The sequence below is a fragment of the Petaurus breviceps genome, unplaced genomic scaffold, assembly GCF_028583685.1.
Source record: "Petaurus breviceps papuanus isolate PSGF00001 unplaced genomic scaffold, PetGlider_PUasm1.0 84, whole genome shotgun sequence".
In the NCBI taxonomy this organism is placed as follows: Eukaryota; Metazoa; Chordata; class Mammalia; order Diprotodontia; family Petauridae; genus Petaurus; species Petaurus breviceps.
Genome location: NW_027186645.1, coordinates 2271319 through 2292973, shown reverse-complemented (window position 1 = coordinate 2292973; position 21655 = coordinate 2271319). Strand labels below are relative to the sequence as shown.

Here is a 21655-nt window from a genome sequence, read left to right as displayed (position 1 = left end):
CCCCCACAATTTCCACAGTGAATAAGCTAACCACACCTCTGAGATTTGCCCCTTGGCTAGTCTGTCTCAAATTCAAAATTAGCTAACAATTATTTTGTTATAATTAGCAAAAGACCTTACTTTGTTTCCTTAGATTTTTCTTGTTTAATTTTTTATTCTTCTGCATGTTTTTTTCTCTGACATGTTTTCCCCTTCAGAGTATTCACCCTCTACACATACACACACAACCATCTATTTATTGGAAAAGAATATACACAAAATTGACTGGTTCCATTACTCATTGATATTTGTAAATTGAGTTCCTCTCTTGACTTTACCTGTGACTTCATTTTAAGGAAGAGACTGATTTCATAAAGTTCCCAGAACCATCTTTCTCATTTTACCATATCCTGGTGCTTAATTAAAAATGAAATCATTCCCAAATGTGGCACTACAGATAGTTGTCAGTTATCCATGATGAAGGTATGACAGCAAAAATGTGGGAAAATGATAGAAAGTTCTTAAGTTTTTCAAAGTTGTCTTTATAGTATTGTTAATGTATGAATTGTTCTCCTGGATCTGCTCACTTCTTTTTATATCAGTTCATATGTCTTTCCAGGTTTCTCTGAAACCTTGATAATTTCTTATAGCACAATAGTATTCCTTTCACATTTACATACTATTTATTTCACATTTATTTCATACATTTATTTCACTATACTATTTCACATTTACATCTATTCAGCCATTCCCCAGTTGAAGGGTAGCCCCTCAATTTCCAATTCTTTTCCAGGACAAAACATGCTGCTATAAATATTTTAGTACATATAGATCCTTTAATTTAATTTCTTCAAGGTATTGATCTATTAGTAGTCAGAGAGTAGGTATAGTTTTGTAACTTTTCAGACATTGTTACACATTGCTTTACAGAATTGCCGAACCAGTTCAGTTTCACCAGCAGTACATTAGTGTACCTGTCTTCTCACAGCCCCTCCAGCATTTATTATTTCCTTTATTTTTTGGGTCAACTTTGCCAGTCAAATGAATATGAGATGGTACCTCGAAGTTGTTCTAATTTGCATTTTTCTTATCACTAGTGATTTAGAGCGTCTTTTCATATGGCTATCGATAGCCTGGATTTCTTCAGAGAGGGATAACTTTGTGTATTTAAGACCATTGTATTGTAGCCTTATAGGACATTACCCCTAGCATCCTTTGAATTCCCTATTGCAATTTCACAACTAGGGCACAAATTGGATCAGTTGTCATTTGAAATTCTTATTTAAACCCCTTCACTTTACATAAAAGATAAATGAAGCTCAGAGAGGAGAAATGACTTGTCCAGTCACACAGTTGATAGGTGGTAGAGCAGGTTGTGAAGACAGGTCCTGTGCCTCACTGCCCAGTGCTACTTCTGCTACAGAGGTCAGATGAAGTCAGTTGAGGATCAGGTACAGCCTGCAAGTTAGAGGATCCCCATCCCTCCTCTATCCTTGGCTCTTCCATAGAAAATTGAGGAATGTCTTTTGTCATCACAGATGGAACTGGCTGTGGCTCCACTCTGCAGACGGGTGTCTGACCTGGGGAAGTCTTACCGCTTACTCAGATCGTTCCGGTGAGTTCTGATACCTCAGATCTGTTCTTTGTTATCCGTGCTCATTGGCTGCATATCCACATTCCATTAGGAAATTAATTCCCTCTTTCAGTTTTTTGGGGTTGTGATTCAGATTAAAAGCTTTACATAAAATCATGTGTTAATGATGTTAAATAGTGTGGTTTTCCCCTTTTGGATTGATATTCATAAGCATTTTAACATGGTTTATGTTATTATCTAGGAGGTTGTGTACTCCTAACTTTTATGGTAATGAATCTGTAAAATTAGGAATTTTATAATAATACAGACATTTTACTGTAATATTAGTGAAATGTTATGGTGGTAGACTTCTTACATAAATTTCCACTATATAGAATAAATAATATTTCTCTTAAGGCTGTAATACAAACCAACAGTAAGGCTAGAATCTCATCTTTTCTCTACTCATCACAAAGCTTTCTTAAAAATCTACCAATATCTCATTTTTAGCATAACCACATGCTCTATGAGGATCATTTGAAGAAACTGAGGCTAAAAGCAGTCCTGACTAGAGGGATGGGAGGTGGGGGCATTATAAGCTTATTTTATTTAAGTATTCAAAGGGCTGTCAAGTGGAAAAGGGATTAAACTTAAACTAGGAAAAGATGTGGACTCTGAATTTCCCCCTCTACACTATCTGATTCTTGGGTGCAAATGTCTGACTCTCAGCCACAGTGTCATGTGTCAGTGATCTCATTCTGTGTGTGTCACAGATCCCCCTCCCCCACTTCTATGGCTATCTCCATTCCTTCAGATACACACGGCCCACAAAGTGGGGGAATTTGTTACTTCTAGCCACCCTGAATTCATAGTTGGCTAGTTCCATTAGCAGTAGAATACATCAGGCAGTTGCTATCTGTTCATCCTTGGAATTAAGTTCCATAGACCTAGACTCAAAACTTTTCAATGAGATTCCATTTCACAGCCAAAAACTCTAATCTGTGGATGGTATAATGAGTGTCACTGTCAGAGTCCCCTACTGGAAAATGCACAAGGTTTGTCATGACTATCACCTACTGTTACAAACTGCTTTTGGTAGAAAACTACTGCAAGCTTACTAGGATAGCATCAGTATGGGCCCACCCGACTGGCTTAGATCTGCAAGAACCAACATGCTTGGATGTGAGGTACTTGTCTACATTTCTCATCTTAGAATCTTTTAATGGTTCAGGTTCTCCTTTTCTACTTCTGGTTCTTCTTAACCCATGAATGACATTTTTTAGAAACTTAGATCCTCACAGACACCTAATAGTATCTGCAAAGGCTTTACCTCTGGAAAGTTCTTTGGGCATGGCCGGATGATAAGCACTTCTGCCTTCTGAGGGTCAGTACTCATTCCATGCTGAGAATCTATGTGAGCCATGCATTGTGTAGAATTGGCACTTGTTGCTTGACAGCTTCCGCTGTTATAACACTATAATTAGCCCTTCCTCATGCGCTTTCAACAGCTTTCCAAAAAATGATAAGGTCACTCAGAAATCTCAATAATACATGTTAGCAGGCCCCAGGGCTCTGTCCACAGCCAGTGCTGTGGCTCCCTACCCTCACCTGACCTTCCATGTGGGCCTAGAAGGCAGAACAAGATGCAATAGGGAGACGTTCATGGGATCAGAGAGAGAGAGTGTGTTGAAAGAGACCTTCAGGTTCATCAAGTCCAGCTTCTTCATTTTATCGATGAGAAAGCCAGCACCCAGCACACCAGCATTCAGACCCACATCCTCCATCCCATGGCCAGCATTCTTTCCACGACTTCATGCTTGCACGGATTAGGATCTTTATAAAAGTTCGCTGAATTGAATTACCAAAAGATTCAGGCTGTCCAAATGAGCATGCTGTCCTAGGAGGTGGTGGCTGCACTTTCACTGGAAGTCTTTAAGCAGAGGCAAGATGGTCACTTTTTGAGTCTCTTCTCACATGGCTGCTGTCTTAGTTCAAAGCCTGATCACTTCTCCTCTAGATTATGGCAACAGCCTTCTAACCTGTCTCCCTATCTCAAGGTTTCCCCCACTCCATTCAGGGTCTTACAAAATTGCCAAAGGGCTTTTCCTTTTTCCTTCATTCCAAGGATGAACAGATAGCAACTGCCTAGTATATTCTATTGGCAAGCACAGATCTAACCATGTCACTCCCCTACTGAAGAAAACGCAAGAATTTCCCATTACCTTTATTATCCAATTTAAATTACTGTTTAACTTTTAAAACCTGTCATACCTTTGCCCCATCCTATCTTTACAGCCTCATTGTACATTACTGCCTTCATGTATTCTAACTGTCCTGCTTGACTGAATAGCATTTATTAAGCACTTACTGTGTACAAAGTATTATGCTAAGTCCTGGGCATACCAACAGAAAAAAAAAAATAGAGTCCCTGCTCTCAAGAAACTCACAGTCTAATGGGGAGAAGACAGGATATATGGGAGGCTTCAACTGCAAGTCAGACAGGAAATTCCCGTAATCCTTAAGGTTCAGTGGCAAAGCAAACATTAATGCCACTTCTTTAATAAAGTTATATCAATACTTGAGTGTGTGTGTGTGTGTGTGTAGAGAGAGAGAGACAGAGAGAATTCAAAATCCAGCATTATTTTACATGGTTCTGTTGACCTTACAGGCAGTGGCCTGTGTAGTGAGTTTGGCCAAAACAATACTCACTGTGACTCAGCTATCCAGGAAGCCAAGAAAGTAAATAAATAGATCCTATTACTAATAGTGAGGCAGCTGTGTCGGCATGGCTGCCATAGGTAGTGTGCAGTATGTTTGTGGACTAATCTATTGACTGACTGGGCCTTTTGGTAAGATAACAGTTGGACTGTGACCTCCTAAGTCCCTTCCACCTCCCAGATTCTGTGATAATTCTCTTGTCATTTGTGACCTATGCCTTTCCCCCATATATGCATGATAAAGAGCTCCCAGAACTAACATCTGAAGAAAGAGTTCTTCCTGTCCTCACCATCTTTGCCCTTTCCTCCATAGTGACAACAACATGGCACCTTCTAACCCATGTCCAGCAGTCAGTAGAGGACTCAGACCCTTGACATCCTCATCCTCAGGATTCCACTGTTCCTTATCTGGCCTTTGTTATGCACAGGCAGATCAGGGCTTAATCTTCTTCCAAAGAAGAGAAGCAAACCACCCCTGCAGGCTCATCATTATTGTTATAGCTGCTGTACAGTTCATCCTTGTGCCTAGGCAGACAAGAACCTAATCCTGGCTCCAAATTTTGTGAACACTCTGATCTATTTAAGGCTTAGAAAGAGCCTTCAGCTTCCCCAGTTCTTATGATGATCTGACGACAGAGCAATTTAGACTTTGAGGGGAAGGCAGTACTGCTCCATCATGGATGTGCTCCAGGGTAGGAGAAAGGCTGGTGCCAATAAAAACAACAGACATCAATGTTGAGTTCAGGAGCTGACACAGTACGGGGAGGGAAGGGAGGATGAAGGGGTTTGGGGGACTAGCAAAAACTGATTGTTATCTGTGTTCAGAATTCTAAGTCTTTGCTTGTGTCACTGGAAAGCAGAAGAAAATGGTTTTGTTATTTCCCTTCTTAGAGTTTTTGCCTTTATGAAACACCCAAATATATATTTTCCCTTTCTTTACCTTACTAGCCTTCATTGTTACTCAGTAACCAAGGACCCAGTGTTGACTCCACTTGAGACACCTACCGTGTTTCCCCGATAATAAGACCTATCCCGAAAATAAGCCCTCCCCTTACTGTGTAAGATTCCTCTAAAATAAGCCCTCCCCCGAAAATAAGCCCTATTGAGATTGCTATTGTAGTGAAGGTGATCCCCTGCGCCCCTGCGCTACACGCTACATTACGGTACCCTCTGTATGCACCGTCCCCCCCCACCCCCCGTGAAACACACGCCGTGCTCCGAGCTGCATCCAATCAGAGCTGCAGCAGTGAGCGCGTCATCCTGTTCTTCCCCAGTGATTTGCTTGCTGGTGCCATTGAGAGCAGTGCCGCGGAGGAGAGCTGAGGCAGGACAACATAAGCCCTCCCCTGAAAATAAGCCCTCTGGTGTTTTTCTTTCAAAAAAAAAATAAGACAGTGTCTTATTATCGGGGAAACATGGTATCAGTCTCCCAGCTATTTAATATAGTTGGGACAGTCTTCACATGGTAGTCAATGACTGGCCAAGGACAAGAGCCAAAGTTCCTTTCTTCTACTGTTCAAGAGGAGTCATTTGTGTCCTGGATCAGCCCAAGGATGCTTGTCCAGCCCAGGGCAGGAAAAAGAATAGGGCCTAAGAAAATTCTAACCTGTATGGTGGTCAGCTGTTCCTCCTGGTCCTCTGTGGTGTGCCTCAAAGCTATTCCCTGCCAGCCTCTGTGTAATCTGAGCCCTAAATTCAGAGTTTTCTCTGATTCACTTTCCATTATTGGAAACATCCTGCCTAATAGGGAGACAATTCATTCTTATCTATTAGTCATAATAATATTTTGTATAATGTCTCAGAGGTTTCAATTTGTTTTCCTTTGGTAAGATGCTGATACTTCTGAGCCTTCTCTGTGCATATCAATGAAAAGGGGAAAAAGTTTTAAGAAAATCTAAGTTGTTGAAAAGAACCCACTTTATAATCTCTAGTTTGCGCATGATGTTAGGCATTTCACAACATATTTTTTTCCCTCTTCACCGTATGTTGTGGCAACTGTAACAAATAGCTGAAAGAACTCAACAGTAAATTATTTTGATCTTGAATATTCCCTATCATGAGTCCATTTCCCCGGTAATGTGAACCTTTCATACCAGTCAGACTGCAAAATTTGTGACCTTGAAGATGAAATGAAATTTTCCAAAAGTGATTTTGTGGTATCTGGCCTTTATGCTTTTAGCATCTTAGTTATATCTTAATCAGTTCCCTTTTGTTCATAAGTCAAATGAAGATTTTTTAACAGCAAACACTTCAAATTCTACCTAGAATATGTGTTGTGGGGGTTGAGAAGAAGGGAGAAAGATTGGGAATCAAGCTGTGTTCTTTCTGCCTCTTAAATCAAGTACCAGAAATAAAGATTCTGCAATTAGACATTAATGGGTAATTATATTGGTGACGCATGAGAATCAGAATCCAGCATTACTTTCCATGACTCTATTGACAATGGAGGCAGTGGCCTGTGCAGCAAGCTTGGCCTTGCCAAAAGAATGGCCACAGTGACTCAGAGATCCAGGAAGCCAAGAAAGTGAATAAAGAGACCCCATTTTTAACAGTGACTCAGCTGTGGGGCATGTAAGTGTGGTACAGTGAGTTCTAGTAATGCTAGAACATGACATTCCATGGAGCTAAACTGAAACCAGGAGGCAAGCAGTGAATGTATCAGGGAAAGGGCTGAGGGAACAATTAAATCATGGTACCTGCTACAATGCAAGGCCTCTTTGTCTTTCATTATTAACTTATGTTTTTTATTATAGAAGCCCATCAGGAATGGTTTTTTTTTTTAAAGAGAATGCTCTATACTTTCTAAATAACATCTTTTTATAGGACAAAGTAATGTTTATTTTTCTTTCTTTCAGACCACTGCTGTTTCAGACAAGTGAACATGTAGCCAACAGCCCAGCGTTGGGGGACATTATCCCATTCAGCATTATTATTCATTTCTTATTTACAAGAGCGCCATCTGAGTTGAAATCTCCTTTCCAGGTAACAAATTAAAGCTGTCTTACTGTTGTGAGTCTTTCCTAATTAAGTTTGGATCTTTTGAAGGCATGAGGTCCAATATAAGACGATATAGCTGATTGATCTTGTCTATATTATGAGCGTCTGTTATTTTCTAGCCTTGGAGAAGTAGAGATTATAGTAGAAAGACACTACTTAATTCAGAGTCTCTCTTAAAAAAATGTCAGTAAGCCTTTTACATTATAGTGATGAGTAATACAATACCAGTAAAAAAAATTTTAACCACTTTTGCTGACACACTCATTAACTGATAATTACTAGAGCCCTTACACACTGGTTGGGCGTTCCAACCACACTGTCCTCGTGTTCTTTGATCTTAGCACTTCAGACCTGCCTTTGATCTCTGTCCCTCGTGCCTTCAATGCATTCCTTGCTCAGCTTTCCCTGCTAGAACCCCAAGCATCCTTCCAGACTGATCTCAGCGCAATTATTTCCTGTGGAGCACCTTTCCACATTCCTGAGTTTATTACTGCTGTCTCCCTTCTCTTCAAATCATGTACATGCTTGTGTCTATTTACATGTTTTATCTCCCCAGTAGAATGTAAGCTCCTTGAGGGCAAGGATGTTTTTTTTTTCTTTTGATTTTATCCATCCTCAAAACCCACCATTTTGTCCTGTACCATTTTGGACTGGATCTGCAATTCTGTTACTTTAAGGAACTCCCAAGGAGGAATCTCTCAGTACAGTTTTAGGTCGTCACCTGTTCTCTAATTTACGATCTGAGACAATTGTCTGGTGTGCTGAGAAGTTAAATGACTTGCCTAGTGTCATTCAGCTAATATGCCTTAGAGGTAGGACTTGGTTGGACCCGTGTCTTTCTGCCTCAATGTCAGCTCCAGCTGTTGGACCAAATTGCCTCCCAGAGTAGTGATTAATATTTACTTGATTAGACTGGACTGGAATTCCAGGAAACATTTTAGTAGTCAGAGATCATCTGAAGATACCTAGAATTATATTAACTATGACTTTACCTGAGCTTTCTTGATATATTCCTCATGATTTCTGCTGTCAAGAAAATGCTTGCACTTTAACAATTCCAAGTAAATTTTGTATCAGTTGACATTCACTGCTGTGTCTGCATTTCTTTTTCCTGACTGGTGTCCATTTGTGTTTCAATGCTTCAGAGAACAGAGTGGTCTCACGCCCGATACTCCCAGTGGCTAGATGATCATCCATCGGAAAAGGACAGGCTCTTCCTTATCAGGTAAAGCAAGCTTGAACCCTGTTTTTGCTTCTTAGCCCAGAAAAGTGAACTTTGGTTAAAAGCCTTTAAGGTTTGTTTTGTTGAAAGATCAAGGTTAAGTAGTAAAGACTGTAGTTTTCTTTACATTGTTCTCATCCCTAACAGTGTTGTTTGTGATGTTTTTAAGCATTGTTTTTGCCATTTCCTCCATCTCCTGCCACATGTGGCTCAGATTTCGTCTTCCCATCCTTTTTCATGCTGCTCCATGAGGAGCTTGGGGCAGTGCTTAGGGCCATTTGATTCTCTCTGCTTCTGAAAACTCACTAATATCATGGAGCCCTACACTTAGCACTCTGTCTTGTCTCTTCATCCCTGGTATCATTTGGGGTATTTAGACTTTGAACATTTTTTTAAATAAGGAATCCAAATGTGATTATTTCAGTCAGTCAATCAGTAAACATTAATTAAGCTCCTATAACATGCCAGACACTGTGCTAAGCACTGGGGATGCAAAGAATGGTTAAGAAATAGTCCCTGCTCTTGAGGAATTAACATGCAAATAGCTATGCATAAATACGGCCTATATGGGATAAATGGGAACTCTGGGGGCAGTGGGAAGGAAGCATGTACGGAGTAAGAGGACTGGAAAGGTGAATGAGGGGAGGTTATGAAGGCTTTGAATGCTAACTAGGATTCTGTATATTTGATCCTGGAGGTGGATAGGGAGCCACTGGAGTTTACTGAGAAAGGTGGTGGAGGGTTACATGGTGCTTTAGTAAGATCTCTTTGACAGCTGAGTGGAGTGGAAAGAGACTTGAGGCATGGAGACCAGGTATCAGGCTGTGGCAATAATCCAGGCACATGAGGTGATGAGAACCTACATCATGGTGATGAAGGTACCAGAGGCAGCAAGGGAATATATGCAAAAGATGTTACAAAGGTAAAGGTAGCAAGCTATAGCAACAGATCAGACAGACTGGGATAAGAGAGAGTCAGGAGGTAAGGATAACGCCAAGATTGTGAGTCTGGATGACTGGAGGATGGTGGTACTCTCACAACAGTAATAGGAAAGTTTGAAAAGGGGAAGGGTTCTGGGGGGAAAGACAAGTTTAGTTTTGGACACGTTGAGTTTGATGTGTGTGGGGCACATCCAATTTGATATGACCAATAGGCAGCTGGAGATGTGAGACTGGAAGAGGTTAAGGCTGGATTGATAGATCTGAGAATCATCTGGATAGGGATAATTGAATACCAGGAAACTGATGAGATCACTAAATGAAATAGTAGAGAAGTAGGAAGAGGAGCCCTGGGGACAGAACCTTTGTGGGACTCTCATGGTTAGTGATTATGTCCTCTTTAGGCCGTGCTAATTAGTTCAAATACACTCCAAATACAGATACAGCACAACAATGTTGCCTTCCTGCTAGGACATTTTGCCATGCCATTGATTCTTTCCACCTAACAGATTTCTTTCTAAAAGGTGACCCTAGAATTCTTTGATGGCCCAAGGCACATTCTCAGTTTCCCCAAAGCTAAAATGAGAAAAGATGAGTCCTGAGTTAGTCTCTTCTTTAACTAGGTCACATTCCAGTTGCCTGCTGAAATGTTCAGTATTATATTCTGTTTTAACTTAGTGCACTTGAGAAATAATTTCTTTATAGTCCCAATTACAGGAAAAATTCAGTTAGGAAAATTCAACTTGACATTCTGTCTAACACATTTACTACTTATGAAAGTCCAGATAATCTGTCACTTTTGGTCCTGTAAAGTGGTAGGTGTAGAGAAATGAATGCTAAATGTGCAGGAGTGCTGGTCATTTCAGGCCTTTGAGGGCAGACTGGATTCACCTACACAATCTTTTCCCGTTCATCAGACTCAAGTTGAGCAGGAAAGGTACTCTGTGACACAAAGGTCAGTGAATTTGGTCTCTTGGATAAAGCTCTAGGGAAAACCTTAAAGGGAGAATATGGGCACTGGCCTATTTGGATTTTTGCATTTGACTTATGTTCATTCTGCATCAGTTATTGCCAGATTTGATATTTGATATTGGCTGCTGAATAAAGGAAAAGAATTCACCTAGTTATAGAATTTCCCTTTTTTTCCCTTCTTGGTTAGCCAGGAGGTTCAAAAACTAAATAGATGACTGCCCAGTTATGCTAGATTACAAATCATTTGTCATCTCTGCTTTCTTCTAAGAATGTATTGGCTCAGTAATTTCATCTGCAGCATTATTACCGAGTCTATATTTAATGCCTGAAAATCCTATTTTAAAATATGGCACACCTCTCAAATAAAGGTCTGCAAATCACTTGGCAAATTGTAAAAAGTAATCATGGCACGATGGTGAAGTTTGTGCCCTCCTTGTGGCATTCCTAAACGCTAAGATGCATGTGATGCTGTCCACAAACAGTTCATGGCACTTTCTCCAGAACAGTTTGTTCTTGTCTTCTGGAGCACAGTTAAGTTTTGATTTTGCATCTTTGAATTGCTGTTGTATGGGATACATTTGCCTTTCCTTGCAGATCAGCCCAGACTGAGGACTGCTCTATATACATTTCTTTCAGTTCTTTTAAATAATCCATGTTTTAATACTCATTCCCTTTATCATAGTAGTATAAAATCTTTTAGACTATCACAAAGCAGGGCAAATTGAGGACAATGTGACTATTTCTACCAGTGAACTCTTATGAATTCCTCTCTGCTCTTGAAACTAGACATTTTTCTAGGGCTTGGAGTTCATTCACTAAGATTCCCCCCCTATCCAATAAGCATTTATTAAGTACCTACTGCATACAAGGTATTGTATAGGCACTAAGAATAGAAAGGCAAAATGTAAAGTAGCTCCAAAGGAACTTGTCTCCTCTGGAATCATAGAACCCCCAAAACCTGTGTGACTCTAGAGGAACAAAAAGGGCAGGGAAGATAACTCGTTCACATTAAATCTTCCTGAACCGCAGCCTCTTATAGTTGTAGTCACACTTCCCCCACTTTCTGTCTGACCTAGTGTCTCTGCACTGATAAGGCTTTTATTAAGAGTTGGAGGCTGCCCAATGTGAAGAAATGGTCTTTCTAATTTGGGATATGTTGTTGAACTCTAGATATCATGAACATAACTCCTACGTCAACAGCACTTTAAGGATTAAAGTGATTTTCAGAGTATGTGGTAGGTAGATGAGAAAACTGAAGGTCAGCAAAGTGGACTTGAACATACACGATTTATTGTTCCTGTTGATTTGACACTGAGGATGGAGGGGGATGGAGGGATAGCTAAAGGCTATTTACCAGAAAAGAAGCAGAGCCAGGATAGCACAGGATTTCTTGAATCATTTACCTGATTTAAAAATAAGAAGTATCACTTGTTTATCATCAGACTAGATGATAATTGTGCCTGCCCAACAAAGTGGAGTCCATGCTTATAAAGTTTAGGGTGTGGAAAGAAGCTTATAGATACCAGGAGAGCCCCGATAACACAAATGTCACAGTGAGCTTTCTTATTCCTTTTAAGAACTTTGATATCACTTGACATGATGCAAACAGGTTCCCTCTAAATATGTTCATAAACATATTCTTCCAAGAATTTAGAAGTTTGAATAGAAATCCTGAAATTTATTTTGCTCCCCTATCCTGACCATCCACCTCATACACATTAGAGGAATTCTTTCATCATGATTGCTCTCTTTTTTAGGGTTTATTTATAAACAGAGTTTGGGTCCCAAAGAAAAACTAGTGAGTTCCTGTTGGCTGCTGTGACAGCTAAGGGATCGTTTTCTTCCTTGGTCTGCAATCTAAGGAAATATTTACAAAATGCCTACTAGAGGGAATACGAAGAGGAGGAAGACACAGTCCTTACAGTTACAGAGCAATATAATCTGATAAGGCAGTAGAACAAAGTACATTATCTCTTAATGCAAGACAAAACAGAATTGCCTGAGAGGGACAGCAAGGGCAGGAGTAGATTCAGAGAATAAGGAAACATCCCATTCCATGGAGGGCTTTCCAGGCATAGAGAACATAAGCAGAGGTTTTTGTAAAAGCAGAAACACGCAGAAATGTTCAGAGACAGGGAATTGTATAACTTGGTAAGACTGTTAGTTTATGAACTATGACTGCTAGTCTGTGAACCATGAACCCCTGAGCTGGAGGGGACATGGGGGGAAGGGCAGCGTTCTTGCACAGCAAGTGTGATTGTTTTGATCTTTATTTTGACAAATATGCAACTTAACTAAGAATGAACAAATATCTTTGATAGGCTGATAAAGAATACATCACAAATGTGTGTATATATATATGCATTGTTATTTTTCAAGCACATATATTGTTATAATTAATGATTCATTTAAGAGGATTATGGAATTACTGGCAACTTTGTGTTCATGCACCTTCTTAAACAGATACTGATAGCACAATTACTATCATATAGAAGTCCACAAAAGTTTTTTTACAAAGGGGACCTCATGCCCAAGAGGTTGAGAACTAGAGCTAAAGGATAGGATACATTCACAGGAATAATGGGAAATAAGTCAGGAAACTGAAGCTGTTTATCACAGACGAATGTGAATGAGGACCTGTATTGGAAGGAAAGCAGCATAAATAGGGAAGGATTGTACAGTATAAATGCAGAAGACATTATGGAGGATTGGATGAAGGGGGAAGGAAGTGATAGGAAATAGGTGACAGACAGTCTGGAAAATGAAAAAATGATGGTATCATTGACAAGAATAGTGAAGTTGAGAGGAAGAGTGCAGGCTTGAGAGTAGTAAATTCTTTACGTTATTTTTAAGATGCCAGTGGGATACTTCATCTCTCTCTCAAAACCTACCTCTGAACTTAACCTAGTTCAGTCCAGTACTAGTTCTAGTCTTCTGAGTTTGTAACCTCAGCATTATCCTGGACTTCTCACTCCCCCCTCACCTCACATACTCCCATTTCTACCCCCACAATCTCTTGCATCCTAGCCCTTCTAAGACCTTCATCTTTTACTAGGACTATTGTAATGGCCTTCTACTTGGTCCCTACCTTAAATCTCTCCCTATTCATCAGTCCATCCTCCACACGGCAACCAAAGGAATTTTTCTTAGCACAGTTCTAATCATGTTTTTCCTCGACATCATTAAACTACTGCGGTTCTTATATCTCTAGCATCAAATATAAACTCCTATATTTGGCTCTTAAGGCTTCACAACCTGGCCCCAGCTTATTTTCCCTGGCTTCATTGTGTAACTTCTTCCCACAATCTACCATCCAGCCCAACTAGCCTTCCTTCTGCTCCTCGTAGACAGTACTCCAACTCTTCTCTCCAGGCCTTTGTACTGGCCATCTCCCATGCCTGGAATACACTCCCTCCTCACTTTAACACACAGCGCAGGCAGCACCTTCCACATGCTATTAGAGTCCTGTCTAACTCCACTGTATTTATCCTGAAGCAGCTATGGCATAGGGGAGAGAACTGACTATAGAGCCAAGACAACTTGGGTTTAAGTGCAAGTATAAAGCATAATGGCTCTGGGACCCTAAGCAACCTGCATTGCTTTATTAAGAAGCTTCTTCACCCACGAGTTCCCTAGATCAGTAAAGTCAAACTCAACTAGAAACGGGAGGCCACTACACACATAAGCATTTCTGTAGGGCACACACTGACTCAGAATATCACTTATTAACATTACATTATATTGTATTTTTCTTTTGCTAAATTTTTCCCAATTAGATTTTAATCTGCTTCTGGCCACCCTGGGAAGTTTTGGCTGCATGTTTAACACTTCTGCCCTAGAACAAAGTCCCTAAGTCCATCCCTATGTATACAAAGCAGCCATGCAGGTCCTGGAGTCAGAAGCCTGAATTCAGATCCCATCTCTGGCATGTACTTGCTGTGGGAACTTCCAGATATTATACTTCATAATGGTCTTTATGTCACAGAGATGGGGCCAGCCTGCAGTGCTACAAGTTTGCTTAAATAAATAAAACACATCGCTGGTCCCTATCCATATCTGTATGTTTTCTTCCCCAATTCTATTTCTTTTTTTTGTCCTTGGACTCCCAGTGCCTGGCACATAGTAAATTACAAATGCTGGTTTACTCCTTGATGCAAGTGAAGAAACATCACGGAAGAGCAGCCACAGAGACAGAACTAAGAATATCCTAGAAAATAAAGTCGTAAGGCGAGGCCAAGTAGTTAACACAGTCAAATGCTGCAGAGATCAAGTAGGATGAAGACTAAAAAAAGTTGTATGTGCTGTTATATACCTACCTCTCAAGCCCCATGGCACTGAATATAAATGCTGAAGATGAGTCAAGGCCTCTGGCTATTAAAAAACCTAGGTTTTATATGTTTCTTGAATACTGGGATCATGTCATGATCCTTCACAGCACTTAAAACTGTATCTTTATCAGGCCATAATTCTTTTTAAGTTAAATTGTATTATCTGACACATTTTTTCTTCTTTGAAAAAGTAATAGCACTTGTCACATTGATAAATTATTTTCAAGTGAGATATATCCTAAATCACTCACTGAGTGCTGTTAACTCAGAAAACTGGGTAGGTACTCTATCTTACATAATACCTGGCCTTATTTCCAAGAAAGCTGATATTTTTGATCAAACAAGTGTAGTTGTTAAGTAGTTAACATCCTATAAGTTTATGTGGAGAGGCAACTTACATCTGCTTTTCTTTATCATTCTGATGGTATTCTTGATGAAATTTAAGTGTATAACCAAATTCATTTCTGAGCTGTATAACCTATCATGTAAGATGATTCTATTCTTTTTGTGAAAAAAAGGCCTCATTCCTTTTACTACTAAAAAGATTGCCCTCTCTGTAAATTTCAAGGTACCTGTTTTTACTAAGATCAATACCACCCCTCACTCCCATCCCTTTAGAATGCTGTCTAATTTATGTGGGAATATTTAAGGGCTTATGAAGAGAATGGGAATTTGAGTCAGGGGGCCAGAATACTGACAATGACTTAGCATCATTCAGTACAAGAGCATGAATACAGTCCTACATTTCAAATTATCCGTGCTTTTATTTACACTTTTGCAAAGCAATTTTCATTATAACTGCTTTATTTTTAACCTACGTTTTAGAATTATGTCACTAAAAAGTAACATTTAAAGGGGATGCTTTCAGGAATCTTAGGCAAGAGATTTACAGGACGAGGTATTTTCTAGGCAATGACATTGACCACGTGGCTTAAACAAATTAAAGTATTAATACTAATCTTGGCCTTCACAGAAATGTCATGTCTGCTACTATGTGAAAATGTAAAAATATGAAGATTTCTAAAATGAAATTGGTATAGTTAATGCCTATTCTAAGTAGACTTTTCAGAAATAAGTAGGTTTTTAATTACAATTAGCCACCTGCTGAACTGTGCTAACATTTGTAAGGATGAGGATGGCTTTGTAGTCATAAAAGCAAACATCTGAGGTAAATCCAACTTTACAACCCTAAATACAGCTTATTTTTTATGTTATAGTTCAATCTGCTTTAGGTTTCAAATGAGGCATATTATAACAATTGTTATCCTGTGCCCCTAGTGTATCTTTCTCTTGTTATATTCAGCCTTCCCTCCTGTTTACCAATCACCCCAGGTCTCTGGCTTAGTATAAGGGCCCTACAGACCTAATCTCATCCAAAAGGAGGCTCTCCATGGTGCTGATTCACCTCTGGAGAGCTGTATATAGCTCACATAGTAGCTTATATGTATTAATACTGCCTAAAATAAGAGTTATTTTTAGTGTAAGGCAGGCAATGTGTTCTATTGGTTTTACGAAACCTTAATATTTATTATTTTGAATGTAGGTCATTTAGCCATGAATTGTAGTATTATGTGAAGTGTGACCAAAATTTTCTGAAAACCTGCCACCTTACAATAGAGGTTTTGTGGCCTTCAAGTTAGTTTAGTGATTTAATGCATAAATTAAGTAGACTGCACATTGTAAAGTGTTTCATTTTTTAACCTTGTTACTAAAATTGAGAATAGTAAAAGCTTAATTCCATGAAACCTGTGTTTTTAAAGTGATGTGAAAACTGTATTAACAGTTTTTTCTCTTCTGTCCACCTCTCTTTTGACACTATTTGTATTTCAGAGGAGCCCTGGAAGCCTATGTTCAATCAGTGAAAAGCAGAGAAGGAAAAGAATTTGCACCAGTTTATCCGATAATGCTTCAACTGCTTCAGAAAGCTATGTCCTCGCTTCAGTAATTACCTAAAACATTCCCTTAACCAATTATTTCCTATACTTTACTGACTTCTATTCAGCAGTTACTAAGCTAAAGAGCATGCATGCACTACTCACTTACTGCCCACTGTTACAACTATTCAGATCTCAAATTCTGTTTTCCTAGCTCCTCTTCTAGACAGCATGTTGTAAGACTATATAAGAATTGGCCCTTTCCACAAAAAAATGCCCCCTTTCATAGTTCATAAGTAGATTTAGTGCATGGGTACATACATTTTAAAGTGGTTTGGCTTAGGCTGTATTACATAATAGATACCTATAAGAAATCTATCCTCTAACATGTTACTTCCCCTAGAAAAAGAAATAAAGATAAAGCTTTTATCCGAATGTTGTGTCTGCTTCTTTTTGTTGGCCTTTAAAAATTTAGGACACCAATTCCATACCCCAAGGCTTAAATAGAAACAATTACTTCTTCCTTTAGCTTTTCTTTTTTTGCCTTTTGGAAGGCAATTGTAGTTAAGTAACTTGCCCAAGTTTTTTTGTGTGTTAAGTGTCTGAGGCCCGAACCGAACTTGGGTCCTCCTGACTCCGGGGCCAGCACTTTACTCACTGTGCCACCTAGCCACCCCTTAGCTTTTCTTTTAAAAATGATGTAATAACATTTATTCTGTGGTTCTAAAAAGCATCAAGACAAAATAGCTCTAACATTCAAATAAAAACATCATTTTCACTAGATACTTAGAGATATTCCTTATTTTTTGAAGATCTTATCACTTAATTCATATATTTAAGAACCAGATATCCTGTTACAGAAATACACAAACTGTTTTTAAAGTTTTATTTGAAATAATATACAAGAATATAGTGTGCAAAATTTAGGGGCAACATCATGAAGACGTGTAATGAACTCAAATCAATTTAACAGCTGTGATTCCTAACCAGAAACACCACTTGTTAAGTAACATGAAAAGCCATGATTGTAGCTCAGAGCAAAAGCAGCTGTATCGCCAATGGATTTGCTCTAATTTTAAACAGTTGGAGGAAAAAGTAAAGTGCAAGTGTTGCACTGCCCATAAGTGCAAAATCTGCCCCCACCATGAAGATATCTGTTGACAAAAATAAGATACTTAAGATATATGGTTGAGGAGATAGAACAGAGTTAAAAAATATAATGGTGACGTGTTAATAGCACCTCATGGTGTATATACCAGTGCTATTAACTAACTTTACCTTGGCCTGGGCTAGTTTTTCCATCGGAAATGAGGGCTGACAGTCCTACCACCTGGTGCAAAATGTCACACAAGACAGAAAACAGGCCTACAGCACACACTGTACCAGGTGGTTTTCATGTTCTATTAGACCATCCACCTGCCACATGTCCTGGTCGCCTCTTGGCACTGGCCAGACTGGGAGCTTCTATGTTTGGCACTGGTGTTAGGGCCACATGTTTGCTGTTCAAGGAAATCCCAATTCCCAGCTTCAGTTTAATTACATAGTTTGTGCAATACATATTAATAAGCAATAAGGGTCCAATGTATAAACAGCAGTTACATATTTTAAAATTCCCCCTTTTGTACATTTTAAAATAAAACATTTATACACTTCTCTTTCTACTGTACTTTAGCACCACAGGATATCAATTTTCAAGCCTATATTACCTGATAGACATATATGAAGTTTGGAAGAAAATAAGGCAATTTGGTTTACAATGTTGATAGTTTTAGCTTACTTAATGCTCTATTGTTGAAAGCAAATCCTCACTCTTATTTCAGGACTCAATGCTCTCAGTATTTTATGGTCACACAAATTCACGAAAAATGGTGAGGCCTTGATCTTAAGTTTTTTTTCCATCAAGTGTCAACAGTTTGCAATTATAGATTAAGAACAATAAAACATCTTGGTTTAATGTTGTTGAGAGCCCTGTGGAGAAAAAAAGTGAACTCAGTGAACATTTATAGAACAAAAAACCAATTTTTGTTGTAAACACTTATAAATCAAAAATTTTTTTAAAAGACTCAGATTAAAATTATATTTTGTTAATAAAACTGGAGCCAAGCCCTCAAGAAGATCTATGGAAAGAAATGTGGAACTGATACTTATTTAATGGCCAGGTATTTCTTTATGACAAGGAAGGAAATATACATCCTTATTACAAAATAATAACAGCTAATATTTATGTGGTGCGTTTGTACCAGACACCAAGCTAGGTGCTTTTTTAAACTATCTCATTTGGTCCTCACAACAACCCTGGGAGGTAGGTACTATTATCATCTCCATTTTGCAGATGAGGAAACTGAGGCAAACAGGTTAAGTGACTTGCCCAGGTCACACAGCTAGTAAGCTTCTGAGGCAAATTTGAACTCTGGTCTTCCAGGCTCAATACTCTATCCACTGCACCACTTAGCAGTTATTTCCAAGATCCATCCATTCAGCTAAATGGTATGCAAAGTTTGAATCCTGCCATAGACAGTTATCATTTAACTAGCCTCAGTTTCCTATGTAATATCACCTAGCTCAAATGATTGTAAAAGATAGACAATATAAACCTAAATTCTAGCATGAGACTGGAGCTTTTTGTAACTGTCATGTCTTATTTATGAATATAAAAAAAACATTGGCCTTCTTAATAATCAGAGCCTCCTTGAACACATAAATATTACACAACAGACCAACTATTTTGGTGAGACCCATAAGATATGTTAACATAAAAATACAATGTATTCTACCATTTGTAAGAAACTGCTTATAAGGTGAAAACCATTTAAATTCTCATTTCACATGTTACATCTCACAGAACTTAAAATTTTATTTCTTAAATGAAATGAGTTCGTAATTTTTACTGTTGATTATTTCTAGTCTAAGAGTCAATGATGAATCTTACTACACTATACACAATGTAGTTTACCCACTCTTTTTCTGTGCCATTCCATTCAATGAGGGTTATCAACTCTAGAAATTACATGCATGCCAGAGAAATCCCAATATTTTAGTAAATATGGGAAGGCATCTTCTCCAGATCTCTCTCTGACTTAAGAAAAAGGTCTTACTATTCCAATTTATCATGATTTTTACCAACATCCACCTTTCAGACAAATCTTTGTCTCCTACCGTATCAGGTAACAGGTACCCTGGAATTCCTCATTTTCAGGCCTACTTCAAACTGACTTTAGATTAAATGGCATTTACTCAATAAGAAAGATACCCCTCTTAACACAAAATGTTTTTAGGCACTAATGGATATTATAGGATAAAATGAATATATTATAATATATAATTTATATATTACATATAATTACAATATAAGAGAAAAATTATCATTTCAGGAGGAAAAAATTAATGATAAAAAAATATAAGCTAGGAGAATATATAAATACCAGATATCCTTCCATAAAATTTAATAGAAATGTGGGAAGATAAGCTTTAATCACTAAAAGGACTTTAGAGCAATTACTCTGTGAAACATACTGAATTGGTTCTTTTCCGTTTCCAACAGTCAGGATTTAAGCGTTTTTGTTCTTCAGCCAAAGCCTTGGCTTCTAGGGTGTACATTCTCCTTTCTTCATTTTTCATTTTCTTCCACCTGTCACCAAGTATCACACTTATGGCTCTGGAAAACAAATATTTTCAGAATGTTACTGGAAGGTAAAAAATGCAGATATAGGATAGGAAAAAAAAATCATTATCAACATTATTTTGTCAAATCTATTGAAGGAAAAAGGTTAAGACAACAATGGTCTCCCCCTAATAAAATCTCAAGACAGAAAGACTAGCTTTACCATACCTGAGGAGTTTCAAACTATAAGGTATATATATATGGCCAATATTGCAAAGTATTAAAAAGACATCTGAGCTAGTGCTGTCGATTTGGTACCTATATAATGGTACAGTTCAAAAGAAATTTTATTTTTCAATCATTTAACCAGTTACAGTGTCAAACTCAAATAGAAATGGGAGCCATTAAACCATACAAAAGGATCCCCACAGACCACACACTGACTTCACATTAATACATTAAAACCAAATAGGAACTACATTTTAATTTGGTTCAGGCTACATGTCTGACACGTCCATAAATATCAAAAGAATGGCTATAGACAAGCCCTACAAGTGAGAGAAAACCAGTTGGAAATATTTAAAAAGTCAACCTAATTTTCATTCAGTGATAGTTACATAATAGATCTACCCTGTTTGTTTTTTAAATTTATAACTGCATTATAGTGGTGGCCTTCTTTTATCTACTCACTACACTTGACTAGCTATTATTTGCCTTAATCATTTAATTACTTTGCTCCAAAAATCAGAATTTGCTAATTTAAAGTACTCCTTAGTCATCACTTGAGAGAAATGCATACCACCTATGCTCAATAAATATTTACTAAATAAGACATTTAAAAGGTAAGGAGACCCCAAAAGCAGGGTTACACAGTGATGGAAATTTGTGGCTAATACTTATCATGCCTACCCTACTCATCTATCATGACCCACATTCAGATATGAGACTGCTTCTATTCAATATAGTGCTTTCATTGAGTCCAGGTACTTATAATAAATAATGCTAGAACCATACAAAGGTAGTTTGTTTTTGGACAGGATGCATAAAGGAGATACAGATATACCGTCTGACACAGAAATCAGAAGGGCTGGGAGCAGGATTTTCAAAAGAGCAAGAGAAAGTAACAAATTTGAGAATTAGGGTACGTTTTGGGTTTGAGTAAAAAAAAAAAGAGAAGGGAAACCACAGACTGGATTTCTTACCCTTTAAATTACAAGACACCAGGTGTCCTAAAAGTCCTATCTTAATAGTTTATGTCCATGCACACATATGTGTATACATATATACACACGTATATATGCTTTAATAAATCATTTTCTAAAATTACCTGACAAATTAAGGTTAGAATGCAATTAATTTGTGAATTAATTTTGCAACAGAAAAAAGTTCCATTCATATACAGGTATTTTATTCTTCCCACGATGAGACTATGAAATTAATATATATGGCACAGT

The 21655-nt window shown here is 38.2% G+C and overlaps 2 protein-coding genes across 4 annotated transcripts in view; one reads left to right on the top strand and one right to left on the bottom strand.

Moving 5' to 3' along the window:
* COG5 (component of oligomeric golgi complex 5) overlaps nucleotides 1-17035 on the top strand; it is a 496196-nt gene extending 479161 nt beyond the window's left edge. For both annotated transcript variants that reach the window (XM_069106989.1, XM_069106988.1), the window contains 4 exons: nucleotides 1518-1594; nucleotides 7125-7251; nucleotides 8412-8491; nucleotides 16557-17035. In XM_069106989.1, coding sequence (XP_068963090.1) covers nucleotides 1518-1594; nucleotides 7125-7251; nucleotides 8412-8491; nucleotides 16557-16671 — 399 coding nt within the window. In that variant the 3' untranslated portion in view covers nucleotides 16672-17035. The remainder of the gene's footprint in view (nucleotides 1-1517; nucleotides 1595-7124; nucleotides 7252-8411; nucleotides 8492-16556) is intronic.
* Nucleotides 17036-17472: 437 nt separating this feature from the next.
* Nucleotides 17473-21655, bottom strand: part of HBP1 (HMG-box transcription factor 1) — a 55686-nt gene continuing 51503 nt past the window's right edge. For both annotated transcript variants that reach the window (XM_069106991.1, XM_069106990.1), the window contains exons 10-11: nucleotides 20114-20255; nucleotides 17473-18568 (exon numbers count right to left, since the gene is read on the bottom strand). In XM_069106991.1, coding sequence (XP_068963092.1) covers nucleotides 18551-18568; nucleotides 20114-20255 — 160 coding nt within the window. In that variant the 3' untranslated portion in view covers nucleotides 17473-18550. The remainder of the gene's footprint in view (nucleotides 18569-20113; nucleotides 20256-21655) is intronic.